We start from the raw sequence: 13,891 nt of genomic DNA, 5'->3' as shown, positions 1-13,891 counted from the left end.
GCAAGGCGTATCGGAAAAAAAGACATTAATACAACACTGTCTGAAACACCGCGACTGAAACTAGCGACTCCGAAGAGCATAAAAGTGCGTGTATATATAGAAAAAGGATGACGAGCGTGATCTTATCGCGATCTCTAGTCATCCGGCGTAATCGTAGCCAGCTTCGAGAGATCGTGCGTTATAGAGAGACATGATGTTGCCAGGGCAGCTGCATGGCATTCCTAATGCAGATCGTAGCACGATCGCGCGTACATTGTAGCAATGCCGTGACCGCACTCGAACAAGCTATTGCTCGTCCGCACTCAGCTTGATCCGCTGCGATCCTGGATTCCAGAATCCAAGGAATTGGAATGGGCTTGCGAGCAAGAGGCAGAAGAAGCCGGTAAAATACTTGATGAGCATTACCACGCAAAAGAGCCAGGGCCCGAGCATTCCGAAAATCTCCTGTACCGCATACACATCGGTCTGCTTCGTGATATAGTACTTCCCGTCGGTGCGCACAAGATCGAGGCACACAAAGAGACTCGGCTTGGGCACGATAATGTAGCGGATTAGAGGCACATTGCAGCGCAGGGTCTGCGTTGCAGAGAGATATATCTTCTCGTTGTCCTCGTCATACGCTGTTGTCAGAATCGGGTCCACGTACCGACACTATGGATATCAATCAACGTATCCATAAACATGATCCGCAGCCACTGGTAGATGGGCAGCAATCCGCTATCGCGCGACTGAGATCAATATACGGCCGTACGTACCCCGGGAAACGACGGAACGGCACACATTGGGTGGTCGAACGACGCATTAGGAGTCATGTACTTCTGCGCAGTCGCGCGCTGCTCCTGAGCATTCTTTGCACACACAAGACCGCGCACAACGCCTTTAATTTCTCGCACTGGATGCTCCATGCTCGTATCTTGCGAGGTGCACGGCCCGATGCAGGCATTGGGCTGCGCCGCGCACGTGCTCCGGTTTTTTTCCGGCACGAAGAAGCCGAGGGCAGCGTGTGGAGAAACGCCGCGGCTCCATCGGCCTGTTCACCACTCCCAAGCCTATGAGCACAGGGAGGCTCTCAATACCTCGATTTCTATTCTCTGCCAGGCACTCTGTGAATATGGCGCCCAGTACGCGGACCATGACCACTGCCTCTGCACCCGAGAAGCGCATGTTTGAAGGACAGGCTTCGGTTGCTCACCTGCCTGTTCCGAAACTGGAAGACACGCTTCCGAAGTACTTGCGCACGACGCTGCCGTTGCAAACGAGCCAAAGTCTCGCCGTGACAGAGTCGGCTGTCAAGTCCGCTCTGAGTGGCAAGGACGCGGCATTTGTGCGTGAGCTCCAGCAGCGTCTGGAACATCGCGCCAACAACGAGGGCCGCGACAGTTGGCTTGCTGAGTGGTGGCTCTCGTATGCGTACATGAGTTACCGCGGCGAGCTGGTTCCCAATGTGAGCTACTTTTACCTGCACAGGTCGGACCCCAAGGCAAAGACCAACGTCGCGCGCGCCGCGCAGATGATGAAGGCCACCATGATTTTCCGCGAGCTTGTGAACACCGAGCAGCTCGCGCCCGAAAAGACCAAGACTGGCTATCTAGACATGGCTCCGTTCAAGTACCTGTTTAACGTGTGCCGCATTCCCCAGGCCGGCGAGGACGTTTGCTTTACTGCGGATCCTGCGAAGCACAACCACGTCATTGTTGCGCGCAACGGATACTTTTACGAGTTTGATCTCATCCATCCAATCTCCGGCAACCAGCTGAGTGTGCCAGAGATCGAGGTGCAGCTCTCCAAGATTCTGTCAGACAAGCGCAGTGCGTCGATGAACAAGCAGCCGATCGGTGCGTTTACCGCCGACGACCGGGACACTTGGACCGAGGCTCGCAAAGCACTGCTCTCGGGACCACACGCCGAGAAGAACCGCAAATCGCTTGAGCGGATCGAGTCGGGGGTTGTTTTGTTTGCGCTCGACAATGGTAAGCCCGTCTCGCTCGAGGACCGTGGCTGGAACGTGTGGCGTGGTAACCAAGGCAAGAACCGCTTCTACGACAAGCAGCAATTTGTAGTGTCGGAGAACGGTGTGTCTGGCTTTGTCGGCGAGCACTCGATGCTCGATGGCACGCACACGATGCGCTTGAACAACTTTGTGCTCACCGCGCTTGCCGATGGCAAGATTCCTCTCGAGGGTGAGGGCGCCGGTGCTGTCCTCGACGACCCCGTCCTACTCGAGTTTGGCGAGGATGCTGCGACGGAGAAGGCTGCCAACGACAGCGCCGCGCGTTTTGCTTTGTCCATGGAAAAAGAGGCGCTCTCTGTCCTTGACTTTGAGGGCTACGGCAAGGGCTTTGTCAAGCAGTGCAAGACGTCGCCCGATGCTTGGGCGCAGATGGCGATACAGATGGCCTACTACAAAATGTTTGGCACTAGTGGTGCAACCTACGAGGCTGCACAAACACGCAAGTTCAAGGGCGGCCGCACCGAAACGATCCGCAGCTGCAGCGTCGAGAGCCAAGCGTTTGTCGAGGCAATGGGCAATGTCAATACGCCCGACGCTGATCGCGTCAAGCTGTTTGAGCGCGCGTGTAATCAGCACGTCACCTACGCCAGGGAATGTGCTGAGGGCCACGGCGTCGATCGCCATTTGCTTGGTCTGAAGCTCTCCATGCGTCCTGGCGAGGAGTTGCCCGCTCTGTTCAAGGATCCTATGAACGCCACCAGCGGCACTTGGCTGCTCAGTACCTCGCAGATCAGTGCAGAGCTGTTTGACGCTTGGGGCTTTGGCCAGGTGACGCCCAAGGGCTTTGGCGTTGCGTACGCCATCAAAGAGAATGCGTTTACGTTTACCATTGTCTGCCTAAAGGACGAGCATGATCCTAAGGAGTTTACGCATTACTTGAACGAGGCGCTTGTCGAGCTCAAGCAGCTCTACATGCGCGTACACAAATCCAAGATGTAGCGGACATAGACGCACGTGGAGAATTCTACTTATTTGGCACTTTATTCCTTTTGGTGCCTTGCCCTCCACGCCTCCCGATGCAGGCGTACCTCACTGAGCTGTACTATATCTTTTTGGAGCCTGTGCTGCTCTATTTGGGCCTCACAACACAGGGCAGTGGCGATCCGACATATGGCCGCGACCGTCTTCCCTACTCGGCGCAGGAGCGCTCGCTGATTTACGAGAATCCCAATGTGCGCTCCACGCGGCGTCGCGTATATCTGTGCGGCACCGACCCCGTCCTGGATGTTGAGCTGCAAGGCGTGCATGCACTGCCATCTACGTACAAAAACAAGCGCCTCACCTCTTTTGTAAACTACTACATCTGGGAAATGCCCAGCGTCGCGCAGTTAAATGCCGATGTGTACTTGGTCCATGGCATCAATGACTATTCTGGGAAACTGACCGTGCAAGGCACTGCATTCATGCGTGCGGGCATGCGTGCTATTGCCATTGATCTCCCGTCGTTTGGCCGGTCGTCGGGCTTGCCTGCGTACGTCCCGAGTATGCGAGTGCTTGCCAATGCACTGCACGCCGTCATGGCCCACGTACATTTCCACGACACTTTGGCCGAGCTACCCGCGCTTGCGAGGCGCAAAAGGTTTGGCCAAGGGAGCTCCATGGGTGGCTTTACCGTGCTGTACCACTGCGCTTTATATCCTCCTGCAGCGCCCGCGAAACTCGGTGGCCTTGCGAACGGCGCGCGGCTATCCCTGGACGGCGTCGCGGTCAGTGCACCGATGCTTCAAATTGCGTCGGCATCGCGGCCAAGTTACACACTGGAGTGGATTGCACGGCGTATCTGCATGTTTGCTGGGCGCCTGCCCTTTGCCAAAGCGATTCGCGGGAACGTATCCGACGACCCAAAGGTCGACTACTACGCGTCCATCGACCCCCAAAATTATCGCGGACTTGTGCGCATCGCGACGGGCCTGGCCATTGTCGCTGGCATCGACGACCTAGCGCGTATTACCTCGCGGATCCAGTGCCCTGTATCCATAGATCACGGCGAGAATGACCGCGCTACGAGTCCGCACGGCTCGATTGCGTTTTTTGAAAAGCTGCATGCGGAGCCCAAGCGGCTGCGGCTTTGGCCAGGCGTCGAGCACGGTGCGTTTATCGAAACTAATCCCAGTGGCGATCAAAAATGTGCCAGACATGAGCGAATCGGACTTGGCGCAGCGCAGCGAGCTGCTAGGGGAAATGGTGCGTCGCGCCAATGCTCACCCCAGCGCCAATGGTTTCTTACGCTTACAGCTACGTAGTTACGGCTCCAAGCGTTTGGGGTCACGAGGAAACATACTCGCACGGCGGATATTGCCGAGGCCTAGGTAGAGCATCACCACACGCTCGAGGCCAATACCGCCGCCAGCGTGCGGTGGTGCGCCAAGACGGAACGCGTCTACATAGTGCTTCATGGAACTCGGATCAATACCCGCCCCAGCCAAGCGCTGCTCGAGGAACTTGGCGTCGTGCACTCGCTGTGCGCCCGATAAGATCTCCTGGCCACGCATGAAAAAGTCGTACGAGTTGGAGTAGTTGGCGTCGTTGGCGTCGGGCATAGTGTAAAACGGGCGCACGGCGAGAGGGAATTTGTCGAGCGCGTAAAAGTCGGTGTGGTACTTTTCGCGTACAAGCCTGCCAAGCGTGCGCTCCATCTCGGTGCTGAGATCGTCCAAGTCCTCGACCTCGCAGCCAGCGTCGCGGAGGATCTGAATGCCTTCTTTAAAGTCGAGCATGACGGGCTGCCTGGGTACCAAAAACTCCTCTACAGGGTACTGGCGCTTGATCGCCGCGATTTCGGCGGCGTAGCGCTTGGGCAGCTCGCTAAAGATGTACAGGAACAGGTGGTTGAGCAGGTCGGTGACCTCGTGGTAGTGCTCCTGGAACGCCATCTCCAGGTCGAGACCGATAAATTCGGTCATGTGGCGGTGCGTATTGCTGTCCTCGGCGCGGAAAACGGGGCCAATTTCGTAGACACGGCCAAAGTCAGCGGCGATGGCCATCTGTTTCGCGAGCTGCGGAGACTGCGCGAGGAAGGCCTCACCCTTAAAGTAGCCCAGCTTAAAGACAGACGCGCCGCTCTCTGTAGCCGCACCTTGGAGCTTGGGCGTGTGGATCTCGATGAATCCATTGTTTTCGAGAAACTCGCGGAAGAGTTTGCCCACGCCGTGGCTCATGCGGAAGATAGCCTGGTTCGTCGGCGTGCGCAAGTCCAGCACGCGGTTGTCCAGACGCGTGTCGAGCGCAATGGGCGGCAAGGGGCGCGGCGTGTTTTGGCTCGCTTCGATGTCCGCATCGGAGCGCGTCGCATCGTCGACGTAAAAGGGAATTTGGCCCTCCCAAGTCACAGGGACCTCAATGTAAATACGTGCGATCTTGATCTCCGCATCCTTGATGGTAACGGACGGGGACTCTATCGGCTTAGGGACCTTGGCAATCGTGCCTTCCACGCGCACAATGCTTTCTGGCGTGATGGATGCGGCCCATTTCACCATTTGGCGCGATACCTTCTCGGGTGCCTGCGCCAGCGTTGCCTGCACGCAGTGCACATTCTGGCGAAGCGTGATAAATGCAAGCTTTGCCGATGGTGCGCGCGTGGTCTGAAGACGCGCCTGGAGCGTGATTTGTCGCCCGTCCTTGTCGGGGTGAATATCTTCAATGGAAAAGAGCTGCACGTTTACACGCTCCTTCGATTGGTTCATGGGAAGCACACCATAGTTTCCTTCCGCAAAATCAACCTCAGCGGCCTGGCGTGTGGCCTGCTCCTGCGCGAGACGCGCTGCTTTTTCGGCTTTAACGCGCTCTTTCTCGGCCTTCTCAGCACGTTTCCTACGCTGCTTGTCGGAAAGGGGGGTGCCGTCGGAGCTGTGGTCAGTGGATCACTACAAACGTACTTAAGTTCCTCCGCGCCGACAAAGGCGGGGGGATCGGGGTTCTGTTGTTCGTGCGCGATAGCCTGCTGCGCTTCACTCGACATGCTCGTGCTGCGGCGAGACGGACGTGCACCGACGGCTCCACATACGCTGACTCAGCAAGCTAGAACTGCAATCCACGTGATATGTATACAAGGGAAAAGCAGCGCCAGGCCAGCGCTGTCTCTTGTCTTTTTACGTTTAGCCGAGATGAGAGCTAAATGGAGGAAGAAGCGTATGCGCAGGTTGCGCCGTAAGCGCAGAAAGATGCGTGCTCGCTCGAAGTAAGCGGTTTGGCCTATGCTATTCTCTTGTGAATTCAAGGTATGTAGCGTCGCACACTGTGGCGCTAACATGCAGCAAATAAAAAGCTTTGCATTCATCGGAATGCCTTGCACAAAAAGTGCCGACCCAAGGTGGAGCTACCCCGAAAGCGGTCTGTATACCGAGCCCGTTCGTAGATCCTAGCTGTCGCGATCGTGACTCGAATGTATTTGGCCCGCAGTGGCCTTTCACCCTATTGCTCTATTAGAACTTTTCCTTGGCTGGCCGGATATCCAGCTCAAAGGTCCATGCGCTCTGGTCTTGCTGCGCGAGGAAGAGCCATGTCTTGGCCAGCTGGTGGGGTACGAGGGCCTGCAGTGAGTGGCAGTTTGCCTACGTACCACGCCGTCCTCAAACCGCTCGTCGGCTGGCAGGCCTAGGTACTGCAATGCCGTCTTGGATTCAACGAGGCCGTCGATGATGATGTGCGCGACGTGCACGTTCTTTTCGCCAAACTCGCGCGCAATAGACTCTAGTCAGTGGATGCCGTACGTACTTGGCACATGTTTCGCAGCCCGCCCTCTGTATATGTCAGTCTCACCAAGAAACGCACTCGCTGCGGCAAACGGCGCAAATCCCTCTGCTCCGCGCGTGCTGCTGCTCGCTCCTGTGACAAGGAGCGAGCCGCCCATGCCATGCTTGTCCATCGCACGCAGTGTAAGCTGTGCAAATGTAAAGAATGCAAAGCTGGGGTCAGTCGTGTAAAGACATACATGCTCGCTGCTACGCTTTCCTCGATCTTGTGGAATGGAATATCCAAAAACGGGCCGCGCTTGCGTATACTTCCGTTGTACGCACACGTACCTATGTAGCGCTTAGGCCATGCATTCTGGATCGCTTGCATAGCGCCGTGGATCGTGCTTTGCTCGAGCATATCGCAAGCAAATGCAAGCGAGAGCGGCTCGTCTTTTGCAGGACACTCCCCGTCTTGCTCGAGCCGTGCACGCGCTACCGTATCGAGCTGTTGTAAGCTGTAATAGACGTACCTCTTGCGCCCACTGATCGAGCCGTTCCTTGGAACGAGATAGGATCGCAGTCGTATAGCCCTGCGCGGCAAAAACCGAGGCAATGCTAAGTCCAAGTCCAGGTCCGACCTGCGGTCAATACGCATCAGCACATACACCTAGCACAACAACGATATGCTCGTTCCTGCGAGGCCCATGCAGCGGTCCATAGCCGAGCGGATGCACAGGCGCGTGTGCCGCCGGCGTCGTTTTCAGTGTGCTGATATTTACCATCGCGTGGGGTACAATGTGGAGGGCCTCGCTGCTTTTTGCGCATGCAAGACATGCTAGGCGCATTGGTCGCGGTGCATGTACTTTGTGCGTTCGCCACCCGCCGCACTTTTTTCCAGCCAGACGAGTACTGGCAGTCGCTTGAAATCGCGCATCGGATTGTGTTTGGGTACGGATACCGCACATGGGAATGGATTGGCACGCCGATTCGAAGTATCGCGCATCCTGCGCTGTTTGTTCCTTGGTACGCGCTGTTGAAATGGACAGGAATGGACAGCAGCCTAACTCTGCTCACTATTGGTCCTCCTATTCAGCAAGCACTCATTAGCGCCGTGGGCGACTGGTACGCATACAGACTGATCTTGCGTATCGGCGGGCAAAGAGTAGCCCAGTGCTGGGCCGTCCTACACCTCTTATCCTTCTACTGGGTTTACACAGCGACGCGCACATTTGCAAACACCACCGAGGCAGCTTTGTGCAGCATCACACTTTATTTCTGGCCGCTGTCACCGGTGCTTGTAACACATACGCCGATGCGCACATTTCGGTGCGCGCTGCTTGCCGCGTTTTGCGCCGTGCTCATCCGCCCAACAAGTCTCGTCCTGTTTGCTTTTCTCGGTTTGCATACATTGTACATGGCTTGGCGGCATGCAGGCGTAAAACGCGCTTGTATACTGTTGGCAAACGCATTGGCTGTTGGGCTACCAGTCCTTGCTTCTGGCGTCGCGCTCGACACGCTGTATTACGGGCAGCGTATCGTAACGCCGTACCTGTTTGTGCGCGAAAACCTATTCAAGAACCTTGCTGTGTTTTACGGCAGGCATCCATGGCACTGGTACTTTACACAAGGGATTCCTGTATTGACGACGGTGCTGTTTCCATGGAGCATGATTGGCTGGTACAAGAGCCTTAGCGGCAACGTACATCCGAAATGGGATGCAGCGAGTCTATGCACCCTGGCATGGCTCAGTCTATGGACGACATGCCTGTATTCCTTCCTTAGCCACAAGGAATTAAGGTTTTTGCAGCCGCTCGTGCCCTGGTTCACACTCTTTGCAGCGGTATGTTTGACTCGTGTTCACGATTCATCGCAACGGCAGAATGCATGGCGTGCGCTGCCGAAACTGGTTCGTGGACTACTCTTAATCCAGCTGCCATTGCTTGTCTATGCCGCGGCGTTCCATTGCACAGGCCAGGTACAAGTGATGGCATACCTTCACATGCTCCCGCCAAAGCAGACTGTTGGGTTTTTGATGCCGTGCCACTCGACTCCGTGGCAAAGCCATATGCATGCGCGGCACTTGGAAATGTCTGAGTTTGATGAGGAGTTGATCAGTGGCGACACAGGACGTGCATGGTTCCTCACCTGCCATCCTCCGCGGCGTACGAACGCCCGCACATACTGGGACCAGACAGATTTCTTTTACGAGGATCCAGTTCGGTACATGAAAAGCCGTTTTCCCGACCAGTACCACATGCCGCCGCCTCCGATGAAGGCGCGTCATTTTAGACGGCGCACGCAAGTAGGCGATGCAGCGGATCCCGTGGCACTTCACAGACACAGTGATTTAGGATGGCGGCATCCGTGGCCGACACATCTTGTCATGTTTGCATCTTTATTGGACGAAAGACCGCGCGCCTGTTCGCTGGATGCGCCGTGCGAAGATGTGCGCACCTTTTTGAAATCGCGCAATTACGTCGAAACCCGGCGGTTTTGGAATACACTTGTGCATCCTGAAAAGGAGCGGTCGGGGGATGTTGTGGTGTGGTCATATAAGCATCCGTTACGTTCCTACTAACGTACATGACTGGGACCGTCGGCATTTGCGCGCGGATCTTGCGCCTGGATAGAATGATGCACGCCTTGCATTAGTATACAGGCAGACGTACGTTTAGATAGCTGCGGTCCAATATTTCGACTTGAGTTGCCTGTAGTGAACTAGCGTTAGCAGGTATACTACGCACCGATAAATTTGCCAACAGCAGCGCGGCTTCCTCGTAAGAGCGGCACTTCCCATAAGCATCGGACAACGCACGGAGCGTAGGGTATGCGTGTGTGATGGCGCGGATCGCGTGAGCGGAGCATCGTGGCTGCGGTTAGATTTGAGAAGGCGTACAATCTGCTCGAGCATTGCCTGATACGTTGCCAAGTGACTCTTGCCTGTAAATGTGCGCTGCACTCTACTTGGCGCGGTCTTGTCTTTTTCAAGGAGTCTGTATGGCCGGATCGATACTTCGCAAGCGATAGAATAGAGCCATTCGGCTACTTCTGACTCTGCGAACCGCATAATGTGACAGCTGTGTAGCAGCTGTAGCTCTAGTAAAGTGGTATCCAATATCGCCGCAGTCCCTTGCGTCGGCGGCTCGGCTCTTGCATCCGAGTTTGACTGATGTACGCGCTGCCGTACTATACGAGTATACTCGCGCGTCTGCTCCAACCGCTCTTTGCGGAGGTACGCGTCGATACCGACCAACACGACAATCCGTTGTAGCTTGCCGCATGCTTCTATACGCGGCACAAGCGTTCCATCGGAAATACTTGCGAAAAGTTCGTCAGGTTTCAGCACACAAAGTACCGTAGGCTCTTGTTGAATTTGCTCCTCGTCTAATGGTGCCCACAATTTCTGGAGAGGGTCATAGACGGACCGAATTCTTCGAGCAAAAGCGATGGTATAAAATTGCGCACGTTGCACCAAGTGCGAACCAAGATCCGAGTATACAGCTTCCACGGTTGCACCATCGCCAGTAATTTTCTCACGCAGCGCAGCAAAACAGTGCTCAAGTGCACCACCGGGCTCCATTAAGTCTGCGTCCACCTTGACAATCAAGTCCTGCATGGTATCCAAGCGCCGCTGTCGTACACGATTTGCATTGCGCCATCGCTGCTGTTGCGCAAGTGCCGCAAGGCGCTCCTCCTTCTTCGCTGCACGTTCTTCGACCGTCATTCGTTGTCGTCGCTGTGGCCGCACGGGCGGAAAAGGGTCTGGCGACGATGAAGGGAAAAAGAGGGGCGAGGGTTTTAAAGGGGTGGCGCTTTCATGATGTGCGCGTGCAACCAGTGTGGGAGATTCGGGATATGCTGCACGATGCACTTCACCAAGCTGCATTCGCGCGAGCTGGCGAGGGCTGGGCAATGACAGCGACGCGTCGCTGCTTGGTGTGTGCATTGTGGAGAAGTGCGTGGCATTCATTTCCCATTTTCTCGCTTCCTCCACCCATGGTGCTGGGAATGGGCGTTTTGGATCAATTCCAGTGCACGGAAGTGTACAATGCACTGGATACAGGGAATAATCAGTTTGCGCTGCGTAAGGCGGATGAAATTTTAAGCAAAAGGCGGATGCCGCTTGCCAGTGCGTTGCGCTCAATTGCGCTAGTACGCCTCGATGACGACGACGAGGCGCGGTGCGAAGTGGAACGGTTGATGCAGTCAAATATCGACACCACGGTCTTGCATCTGCTTTCGTACGTTATGCCACACCTCGGAATGTTACCCAAATTGGCAGAGCTTTATATGGCGGCAAGTAATGCGAAGCCGGGCGATGCGAAGCTTGCCGAAGAAGCATTGCTCACGGCGGTAAAAGCTAGCACTTTTCAGCGCGCGTCGTTGATGCTCATGAAAGAGTACCGTGCAAAGAAAAACACAAAAAGTTTTTGGCGTTATATGGAGGCTGCAACGTTGCAGTCGCAGCAGCTTGCACCGCCAAGCTCCATCCTGGCGCTCCAAGTCGCGCACCGTCTTTTAACTGAATTCGCTCCTGCGGACACGAGCTTTACGGAGGAAACACTGGAACTTTATTTAAGATTCCATATTCTCCTAGGAAAAGACCAGCTAGCGGTGGCCCTTGCGATGATGGACAAGCCGTATACGAAACAACTGGCAGAAAAAAGTCTCGGTATCCAATTTCTCCTGCGCCGGGCTTGGGAAATGCATGGTGATCTGGACCGTATATTGGACGATTGTGGCACGCGTATAGAGAAGGGTGACCGGAACTGGGCCGTGATTTCTTTATACATCCGTACACTGATGAACCAATCGGAAAAGGAAGGACAGTCGCGGCTCACTGCGGATGAGGTTGCGCCATTGGTTCATGCAGTGGACAAGGACACTTGGACAGATCGTGGGTCCTTTTTGGGTATCCTGGAGACATTCCGGCTGGCGAATGACAAACACATCTCCGTGGAAGCCCTCGATTCTCTTGGGTATTCGTACACGGAGCTTGTACAGAAATACCTTGCTAGGTTTGGTGACAAAGCATCTTGCTTTGACGAGCTTCGCCCGTACCTAGCCACTCTGACACCGGAGCAATACATCACTCTTTTGGAATCATTACAAGCTACGACGCCTGCATCGAATGATACCATATTCCGATGCGTTAACGACGAAAAAATCAAGTTTCTGCAATCCAATAGGAGCGAGGATGTGCCTGCTACTTGCAAGAGACTCTTTTCTGAATATCACCAGGCGATGGCTGCTCTGCGCTTGCCAGACACTGAAATGCAATTGGCGGATGATTTTGCACTTCTTGCTGTATACACTGTTTTAATCTCCGCACCTACAATGGATACCGAAACACTGGTTAACGCCTATTGCATTACGTCTTACTCGCTATTGCGGAGTCCACGTGCTTACAAACTGCGCATCGTCGGAATCCGCCTCTTGCTCCAGCTTGGTTGCGCTGCGCTTGCGATGGAACAGATGCAGGATCTGCGCCTCAAAGCCATACAGCTTGAAACGGCATCGCATGTGGCACTGGATAGAAACACTGCATTTGGCGGCGAATTTGCGGGGCTCGTGAAAGAGCACTGGGACACTGTCATGCGTCCATTTTACAAGACATCTGCACAAGAGATTCCGAATGTTGTAGGAGAGGCATTCGTAAATGGAAAATTTGCTCAAGTTGGCGAGCTGTTTGAATTTGGCGAGCGCATCCGAAAATCGCTTTTTTGTGCGATGCAGGAAGTGGATCTTGTGCGTGCAAGCATTATTGAGCAGCAAGTCGTTACGGACAAGACAATGAAAACGGTTAGCGCTTTGTGTGCGCTTGCGAAAGAGGGTCCATTCCATGATCAGCGCGACATGGCTTTAGTACCGAACTACAGTCCGTCTACATGGCCCAACTTGGAGCGTGCCCTGACTTGTGGCCCAATTCGTAATACGAATTGGATCTTGTGCATGCTCGAGGTGATTACGTTGGCCTGCAACTTGCCGAGTCATATGGCTGGCACAGAGAGTGAAATGACACCAGCAGAGATTGCTCTAGTCCTTCTTGCTCGTGCATTGCGCAAAGAAGACGCACAAGATTCCACAGCATTAGTTGCTTTCCTGGGGAAGATTGGCAAGCTTGTTGCGGACGCGGAGAATTATTTCCAACTACTGCATGGCGCATGGATTGGGTTGGAAGGTGTGCGATTGGTGGAGCTCTGGAAGAAGCATCACAAATTAGATTCGTTGTTTATGGACATTGATGAGGCATTGCAACCCATAACTGAAACACTTGCAAAAGCGGAAAGTGAGCCGACCGTGCCCAAGGCTGAAGTGTTTTTTGAAGAAATGGGGATGGACAACGTCTTTGTTACCAATACGACTCAGACGTTGTGCCAAGTCGAAGAGGCGCGTGTAGCCTCCATTAGGGAAGTGCTTCAGCGATACAAAATTATAGCGCGTACATAAGAAAGCCTCCACGTGCTCAATTTACGCGCCAGACGCGCATGCACGCGTACAACAATCTTTCCCTTACTTATACCTGCGCCGCACCATGTCTGCCATGGAAACTTTTTACGCGAATTTAGACAAGGAGTATGAAGAAAATATACCTTTTATGTCCGAAAGGGAAAAGGTACGAAGTGTGAAAGTGTGCTTACTGTAGTGTCTTAAAGGCCTTGCTTTTAGTCCGTTGGATAAGGAGCTGACGAAAATGCGCATCGATGTGCGCAAGCTCCTACATGCATACAACAACAGTCCACCGGCGAACTTCAAGGAGGACGAGGAACCAAAGCTCGAGATCATGGGAAGTGATCGTCGCGAATTGCTCGCACAGATTTTCCAATTGAAGCACGGTGAAGAGAGCAGAATCGAGATCGAGCCTCCTCTCTGGCTGTACGTAACATTTACGAAGCGATACTAATGATTAGCGACTACGGTTGCAACATCAAGTTTGAGGGCTCGTTCTATGCGAACTTCAACTGTACCATGCTTGATTGCGCAGAGATTAGTATAGGCGATGGTGTGCTGCTCGGACCTAAGTATGTGTCTGTCGAATGTTTGATACTAACAAATAGCGTTCAACTGTACGCGGCTACTCATTCCAACAATCCGGACGAGCGCAAGCAGGGCTTGGAGCGTGCTCTGCCAATTACAATCGGAGCTCACACTTGGGTGTAAGTAACTAAAATATTTAAACTAATTACAGTGGCGGTAATACTGTTAT

The 13,891-nt window shown here is 54.2% G+C and overlaps 9 protein-coding genes across 9 annotated transcripts; 5 read left to right on the top strand and 4 right to left on the bottom strand.

Annotated features, from left to right (window-relative positions):
* Nucleotides 1-285: 285 nt before the first annotated feature.
* Nucleotides 286-905, bottom strand: MVES1_003339 (uncharacterized protein; the record flags this gene model as incomplete). The annotated part of the gene is made up of 3 exons (XM_056208156.1): nucleotides 286-620; nucleotides 647-728; nucleotides 756-905. The coding sequence occupies 3 exons, from the start codon at nucleotides 903-905 to the stop codon at nucleotides 286-288; spliced, it is 567 nt and encodes a 188-aa protein (XP_056064131.1).
* A 206-nt stretch (nucleotides 906-1,111) lies between these two features.
* On the top strand, nucleotides 1,112-2,950 carry CAT2 (carnitine O-acetyltransferase; the record flags this gene model as incomplete). The annotated part of the gene is made up of 1 exon (XM_056208155.1): nucleotides 1,112-2,950. The coding sequence occupies one exon, from the start codon at nucleotides 1,112-1,114 to the stop codon at nucleotides 2,948-2,950; it is 1,839 nt and encodes a 612-aa protein (XP_056064130.1).
* A 77-nt stretch (nucleotides 2,951-3,027) lies between these two features.
* On the top strand, nucleotides 3,028-4,187 carry MVES1_003337 (acylglycerol lipase; the record flags this gene model as incomplete). The annotated part of the gene is made up of 2 exons (XM_056208154.1): nucleotides 3,028-4,099; nucleotides 4,177-4,187. 2 exons carry the CDS (start codon nucleotides 3,028-3,030, stop codon nucleotides 4,185-4,187), a joined length of 1,083 nt encoding a protein of 360 aa, XP_056064129.1.
* Nucleotides 4,188-4,254: 67 nt separating this feature from the next.
* Nucleotides 4,255-5,969, bottom strand: MVES1_003336 (aspartate--tRNA ligase; the record flags this gene model as incomplete). Its single annotated transcript, XM_056208153.1, has 2 exons — nucleotides 4,255-5,857; nucleotides 5,887-5,969. The coding sequence occupies 2 exons, from the start codon at nucleotides 5,967-5,969 to the stop codon at nucleotides 4,255-4,257; spliced, it is 1,686 nt and encodes a 561-aa protein (XP_056064128.1).
* Nucleotides 5,970-6,432: 463 nt separating this feature from the next.
* On the bottom strand, nucleotides 6,433-7,466 carry MVES1_003335 (uncharacterized protein; the record flags this gene model as incomplete). Its single annotated transcript, XM_056208152.1, has 6 exons — nucleotides 6,433-6,522; nucleotides 6,570-6,700; nucleotides 6,782-6,915; nucleotides 6,942-7,189; nucleotides 7,215-7,322; nucleotides 7,350-7,466. The coding sequence occupies 6 exons, from the start codon at nucleotides 7,464-7,466 to the stop codon at nucleotides 6,433-6,435; spliced, it is 828 nt and encodes a 275-aa protein (XP_056064127.1).
* A 75-nt stretch (nucleotides 7,467-7,541) lies between these two features.
* GPI10 (glycosylphosphatidylinositol anchor biosynthesis) lies at nucleotides 7,542-9,262 on the top strand (the record flags this gene model as incomplete). The annotated part of the gene is made up of 2 exons (XM_056208151.1): nucleotides 7,542-7,550; nucleotides 7,583-9,262. 2 exons carry the CDS (start codon nucleotides 7,542-7,544, stop codon nucleotides 9,260-9,262), a joined length of 1,689 nt encoding a protein of 562 aa, XP_056064126.1.
* A 464-nt stretch (nucleotides 9,263-9,726) lies between these two features.
* MVES1_003333 (uncharacterized protein) lies at nucleotides 9,727-10,408 on the bottom strand (the record flags this gene model as incomplete). Its single annotated transcript, XM_056208150.1, has 2 exons — nucleotides 9,727-9,736; nucleotides 9,852-10,408. The coding sequence occupies 2 exons, from the start codon at nucleotides 10,406-10,408 to the stop codon at nucleotides 9,727-9,729; spliced, it is 567 nt and encodes a 188-aa protein (XP_056064125.1).
* Nucleotides 10,409-10,680: 272 nt separating this feature from the next.
* On the top strand, nucleotides 10,681-13,134 carry MDM20 (mitochondrial distribution and morphology; the record flags this gene model as incomplete). Its single annotated transcript, XM_056208149.1, has 1 exon — nucleotides 10,681-13,134. The coding sequence occupies one exon, from the start codon at nucleotides 10,681-10,683 to the stop codon at nucleotides 13,132-13,134; it is 2,454 nt and encodes an 817-aa protein (XP_056064124.1).
* An 85-nt stretch (nucleotides 13,135-13,219) lies between these two features.
* On the top strand, nucleotides 13,220-13,588 carry MVES1_003331 (uncharacterized protein; the record flags this gene model as incomplete). The annotated part of the gene is made up of 2 exons (XM_056208148.1): nucleotides 13,220-13,300; nucleotides 13,331-13,588. 2 exons carry the CDS (start codon nucleotides 13,220-13,222, stop codon nucleotides 13,586-13,588), a joined length of 339 nt encoding a protein of 112 aa, XP_056064123.1.
* Nucleotides 13,589-13,891: the final 303 nt, after the last annotated feature.

This window comes from Malassezia vespertilionis, chromosome 7 (genome assembly GCF_029542925.1).
Source record: "Malassezia vespertilionis chromosome 7, complete sequence".
NCBI classification, from domain to species: domain Eukaryota; kingdom Fungi; phylum Basidiomycota; class Malasseziomycetes; order Malasseziales; family Malasseziaceae; genus Malassezia; species Malassezia vespertilionis.
Note: the sequence above shows the minus strand (reverse complement) of the source record. Positions and strands in the feature narration are given on the sequence as shown.